General features: G+C 39.3%; 1 protein-coding gene across 1 annotated transcript; it reads left to right on the top strand.

Moving 5' to 3' along the window:
* Nucleotides 1-264: 264 nt before the first annotated feature.
* On the top strand, nt 265-6,267 carry LOC106022124 (complement C5; the record flags this gene model as incomplete). The annotated part of the gene is made up of 3 exons (XM_040741053.1): nt 265-329; nt 2,602-2,794; nt 6,100-6,267. Coding segments are annotated over exons 1-3 (426 nt in total), but the record flags the coding sequence as incomplete, so codon positions are not given.
* Nucleotides 6,268-6,283: the final 16 nt, after the last annotated feature.

The raw sequence follows: 6,283 nt of genomic DNA, 5'->3' as shown, positions 1-6,283 counted from the left end.
AATAAATAAGTCCCTGGGTCTAAGTTGATGTTAAACACTCCGGTCTTTATTACTGGACATGACAGGATGTTAATCATATTTTATGTTCATTAAAACACCCTCATGTGCCCATTTCTGATTTTAGCTTTCTCACTTGAAGATCTTTTTCTCTGACATTAATAATTAACCAGAGAACTAATTTACCCAAAATCATCAAACTCTGTTTACTTAAAAGCAAAGTAGCTACAAGAAGGTCATGCCCATGGGTGAATGCCATTTCCAGCCATGGGCATTTGGTGGACACTTTGCTTTTTAATTTTCCTGGACAACACCTGGGGACAGGAACAAATGTAAGTAAAACAAGCCATCTTCATTTTCCTAGTCCTCAGTCGTGGGGAGTGAAAGGGAAATTTATGGCTGTGTTTATTTAACCATAACTGTCCCCCCTGAAATAATAAAAAGATAGTCTCATCTGCTCATGAGAGAGCTGAGGACACATCTGGATTTGGGGAGCAGCTAATACACTGCTTCTGTAGTCGGCAACGTCCAACGAAGATAGTCAATTATTTTGGCATTCATCACCAACTTGTACTTGACACTTAGTTTGTAATTTTCTTATTCTACGTACAGTGAAGTCAGAGTAACTCCAATAGGGTAGTCTTATATAACCAAATGCTAATAATCAAAATTTTATTTTAATTAGTGATGCATAAGATTAGTTACAGTGGGTCATGAAGCATTCCCACTAAGGGATAAAATTTAAAACTATGGTTAGAACTACTTCTATATTCATAAGCCAATTTGTCATAATTTTATCGCTACCAAAATCTTGTCCTTTTTAATAGTGCTCAAATATCTTCGCATTGGAATTTAACTGAAAATCACCTCACTGAAATATTCTTTTTCTTTTCTTCTTTATACCATGAGGTTTCACTATGCTGTCTGGGCCGGTCTCAAATCACGTGTCCACATGAGACTCTGCCTTCAGCTCCCTGGCTAACCGGTGCTATAGGCCTTGGCTAATGTGCAGAGCCTGCTCAGTCCACATGCGATGGCAAGTCCAGACAGGAGAAGTGAGGGGTCCAGGGTCACACTGCTAGGGAGACAGGATTTCACTGTAGTCTCCTGCTCAGCACTTCACTTCCTCCCTGACAGTGTCAGAACTGTAGAAATATAAATGCCAGGAAACGTGGACTAATGGGTAAGCCTGCCACACAGTTCTACCCTCAGACTTCATTACAAGGTCACAGTCATCCATGAGTACTGCCATCTATTTTTATGTATTCCTTTTTGACAGACAAGCAACTGAAGCTCAGGGAAAGGTAGATTAATCACCAGAACCTGGACCCTCATGATCCGTGTCCATGGGTTCTACTCAGAAGCAAATAAAGAATGCTTGCACTCAACCCAGCTCCCTCCCCCGTTGCATGGGATCCCTTGGTCTGTGGGATGTTGTGATTATCCACATTCGAGGTATGAGGATGACATTCCTTAGTTGACTCCCTGAAACCAGCATCGACTCAACTGACCAGATGTGCTTTAATAAGTGTCGAGTCATTTTCAGTCTAAGAAAGATGACAAACCAGCCAACTGTTACGACACCTACCTTGTAATAGGTTCTGAGGGTGGGAGAAGACTGTTCCTAGGGACTGCATTCTAGTCGAAGAAGCAGATAATGACTGAGTGAATGAATAAATCAATGAATGAGTGAGCCAATGACAGAATGAAGGAGCCAATGAAAGATCAAAATATGCAAGGATAGAATGGATGAGCCATGGAAAGAATGGATGAATAAGGACAGGCAGTTCCAGTAGCATGAAGAAAACAGGAGAGTACAGAAACCAAAGGTCACATTTAAGGCTCTGGACAGAAAGGCTCTCTGATAAAGGTGATGTGCAGATAGAGCCTGCAGGAAATGAGGGACGCCATACAGATGTCAGCAGAAAAATAGTAACAACCCAAGCAATATGCTTCTCTGTGCAAGCCCAATGACCAGGAATTCTGAGTGAGGAAAAATACACAAGATTAAATTTCTTCCCATGAGCAGACTGCATGATTGATACATCCATATGGACCAAAGTTTATGTGAAGGGAAGTTCCACAGTAAGCTTTTAAAAACTATGTGTTTATTTTTGTCTGGGTGCAGGGAGGCATACATATCACACTGAAGACATGGGCAGGTCAAAGGGAACCTACTAAGAATCAATTCCTCCCTCCCTCTATGCAGGTTTCTGGGAACAAACTCAGGCCATTAATCTTGATGGCTTTTTATCTCTTATCTGTTGTTTAGGCTTAATTATAACCTGTCGCTTCCTGGAAAACGTACGCTTTCCAGAATAATAAATTTTGACTTTCAAAATATCATTTTAATTTGAAATGTATTTAAGTACAGGATATCTCTGTGCAACCTTGGCTGTCCTGAAACTCACTCTGTAGACCAGGCTGGCCTCCAACTCAGGGAAACACCTGTCTCTGCTTCCTCAGTGCTGGGCTTAAAGGCTTATGATACCACTGCCTGTCTTAAAACAGGTTTTTAAAATTGACCTGGAATGAAGGAAAAAATATCAGATGTGTGAGAAAACCTGCAATGGTAGTGGGCCTTTTCTTTTCCCGTTTTAACAGCTATGTTATTTCAACACCGAAAGTCTTCCAGGTCGGAGCATCTGAAAATGTTGTAATTCAAGCCCATGGCTACACCGAAGCATTTGATGCGACAATCTCTTTAAGAAGTTATCCTGACAAAAATAGGACCTACTCTTCAGGCTATGTTAATTTATCTCCAGAAAATAAATTCCAAAATTCGGCAGTGTTAACAGTATGTATTTATTTATCTTTTTCTTCATGTATTTTTGGTAAACTTTGCAAAGCTTGAACACTGGTAAAATTAGAGTTGTTAATATTGTTCCACAGATGTGTGGTGATGAGATGGTTAACAGTCATTAATGTAGAAGGAAACTTCTGTCCCACCCTGTCCCTCAACTATTTAGTCCTTAACAAACACACAGAGGCTTATGTCAACTGCAAACTGTTGGGCCTATTGCTCAGGCTTCTTACTACCAAGCTCTTACAACTTAAATTAACCCGTAATTCTTATCTATGTTTGGCTACATGGCTTGGTACCTTTTCTCAGTAAGACATTCTCATCTTGCTTCCTCTGTGCATGGCTGGCAACTAGACTCTGCCTTTCTTCTTCTCAGATTTCTCCTAGTCTGGAAGCCCAGCCTAAAATTCATGCTTGGGTACTGGCCAATCAGCATGTTATTAAATCAATATGAGTGACACATCCTTACAGCGAACAAGAACATTATCCCACATCAGTTAGTGATGAGTGAAACACAAAACACTGAATAGAATAGTTATGTTTGTTCTTGTGAACAAAGTGTGCCCATGCCCACTTTTTATTTTATGGAATAGTATGGTCAGCACAGGGTCCGCTGTAACTACATCTGGGGTTGGGTATTTTTAGTAAGGTTATTACTGTTTCAATCTCATTGGCTTATTATAGATTGGTTCAACCTGTGCACGTTCTCTTAATTTAATTTTCATAGGTCATATATTTCAAGAAATTTATCTGTGTCTTATTTTCAAATGTATTGGAATATAGTTTTCAAAACTTATGCTAACAAGTTGCTGAGTTTTTTAAAACACTGTGGTAATGCCTCTATGTTTATCTCTAGTTTTAGTTTGTCATCAATCTATATGTATCTATCTATCATCTATCTATCTACCTTTCATCTATCTATCTATATCTATGTATCATCTGTCATATCCCTTTCCATCTATATGTCATCTTCCCATCATCTATTTACCATCTATCATACATCTTTACATAATCTCTCTGTCTATATATCTACCTATAATCATCATCAACATCATCGTCATCGTCATCATCATCTAGCTACCACAGCTAACTTGTCTAAGAGCTTTTGCATCTTTTTTCATCTTTAAGAACAATTTAATTTCAATTATATGAATGTGCTTTTGGGAGTGAATGGGTGAGACATGACTTGGGTACCTAGGGAGATCAGAAGTGTCAGATCCCCGGGGCTGGAGTTGTAGATGGATTCAACTGAGAAACATTACTTGGAATCAATTATAACAAAACACAGAAATTATTTTATTAATGATCTTGAGAATAAATTTCTAATTTCTGTAAAGAACCATTTCTCAAGTGCTTGGTTTATGAAAATTTAAAGTTCATTTCTCCAAACTCTTATTTTCTCTGGCCACTCTATTACGAGGCATGGTAGCCACTAGCCACATTTGTCTTTAAATTCAATCAACTAAATGTAACTGGTGTAATACTTGAGTTCCTCATGGGCACTAGCCATGTGTTAGGACTGCATAGTTACAAGACATGTCTGTCACCACAGGAAACCTCACTGAGCTACTTTTGTTGGTCATCTCAGGAGCCTGAGGACCATGGAGGAATCATAAACATTGATACACATGAACTTAATTTTATGTTAACACTACAAAGTATATTTGCCAATTAAGTGTGTTGTCTCAGTCTTGTCCTTGAATCCACTTTTTCAAATGAATTTTCCACAATTAATGAATACTGTTTTTGTTTTCAATAATCCTGACTGCAGTTTCCCTCTCTCCACTCCTCCTGTTTCTCCACCACCACAGCTGCCTTCCATTTCCCCAGATCCACTCCTGCTCCATTTCTCTTCAGGAAAGGGCAGGCCTCCCAGGATATCCACTGGGCATGGCATAGCGAGATGGGATAACACTTGGCCTGAACCCCCATTTTAATGTTGTGCAAGGCAAACCAGTAGGAGGAAAAGGGTCCCAAGAGCCTGTGAAAGAGTCAGAGACACCCCCACTCCCACAGCCATGGTAGAAGCTATAGTATTGTTTTATGTAGATAAACAACTCAAAGACATCTATAACTAATCACAGCACAGAAAATCAATAGTTTGTTTTTTACTGTTTCCAAACTTTTGTAATAACCTCAATGCAGTTGATTTTAGTGTTCAAGTTTATCCCTGTTTCTGAACCCTAAATTTTCATGGAAATATACTTTCCTTTTATTATCTGTGTTACTATATGCAATCCTCATATCATTGAATATAAAGATGATGGTAATGGCACACACAAAGTTGAATGTGTGTCTATGATGTGGGCACAGAGGCTTGTGGTGTGATGAGAAGAACAGAGAAAACAATGCATCCAGAAGCTGATAAAGCAAAGGTTTCTTACAAGTTTCTATAATAGTAATTCTGTGAAATATGTCTCAAATGGCACCAAAAAGATTTCTGAATGCTTAGTGCTAAAATTTTTTATGACACAGACTATGAAGGGTATTTGGCAGCCTAAATTATTTTTTTTCCTGTTTGGTCTTAGTATATTTGTTTGGCTGATTATGTTTATGAGACAAATTTGTACCTTGTAGTCCTAGATAGACTTGAAACACAAGATCCTTCTGCCTCAGCTTCTATAGTGCTGTACTGTAGAAGTATTTATTATTATGATTACTATTAATTGCTGTTTTCAAGACAAGGCTGGGAAAAGGAACAACCTAGAGAGGGTGAGATGTTACCATCTGCTTAGATAGAGAGTCATCACCAGAACGGTTGATCTGACTCCAACAAGATGGTTTGGCATAGCAGATGCTAATCTTAGTCTGCAAGGATATTCTAATAGCTTTGGCTGTCCTGGAACTAGCTCTGTAGATCTTGAACTCACAGAGTCTGGACATCCTCTGCCTCCCAAATGCATGGATTCAGGGTGTGCACCACTACAAGTGGCTCATTATTATCTTTTAAAATCCATGTGTATGGGTACTTTTGCCTGCATGTATGTCTGGGTACCATTGTGTGCAATAACTACAGAGGACAGAAGAGGGCCTAGGATCCCTGGATCTGGAGTCAGAAGTGGTTTCAGCTGCCATGTGGGTGATGAGAATTCAACCTTTGTCTACTGGGAGATCTACCAGTGCTCTTAACTACTGAGCCATCTCTCCAGCCCAGTGCACCTCTTTGAAAATGATGCAATGCACAAGCTCAGTTTTAGTCTTATGAGATTAGAGTGTTTGCTTTTTTCTTTCAGTATCAGCATGCATTAAGACTCTACATTCACAGTTTCCCATCGTGGTGTTTCTTTGTTGTTTTACAGGTTCAGACCAAACAGTTGGGTGAAGCACAAAGCTCATATTCATATGTGTATTTGGAAGTTGTGTCGAACATTTTTCAAAATCAGAAAAAAATGCCAGTCCTCCATGACAATGGCTCTCTCTTCATCCACGCTGACAAGCCTGTCTACACACCACAGCAGCCCGGTAGAGTATCTGTACTTCTTT

The sequence above is a fragment of the Mesocricetus auratus genome, unplaced genomic scaffold, assembly GCF_017639785.1.
Source record: "Mesocricetus auratus isolate SY011 unplaced genomic scaffold, BCM_Maur_2.0 contig_12050_pilon_obj, whole genome shotgun sequence".
In the NCBI taxonomy this organism is placed as follows: Eukaryota; Metazoa; Chordata; class Mammalia; order Rodentia; family Cricetidae; genus Mesocricetus; species Mesocricetus auratus.
Note: the sequence above shows the minus strand (reverse complement) of the source record. Positions and strands in the feature narration are given on the sequence as shown.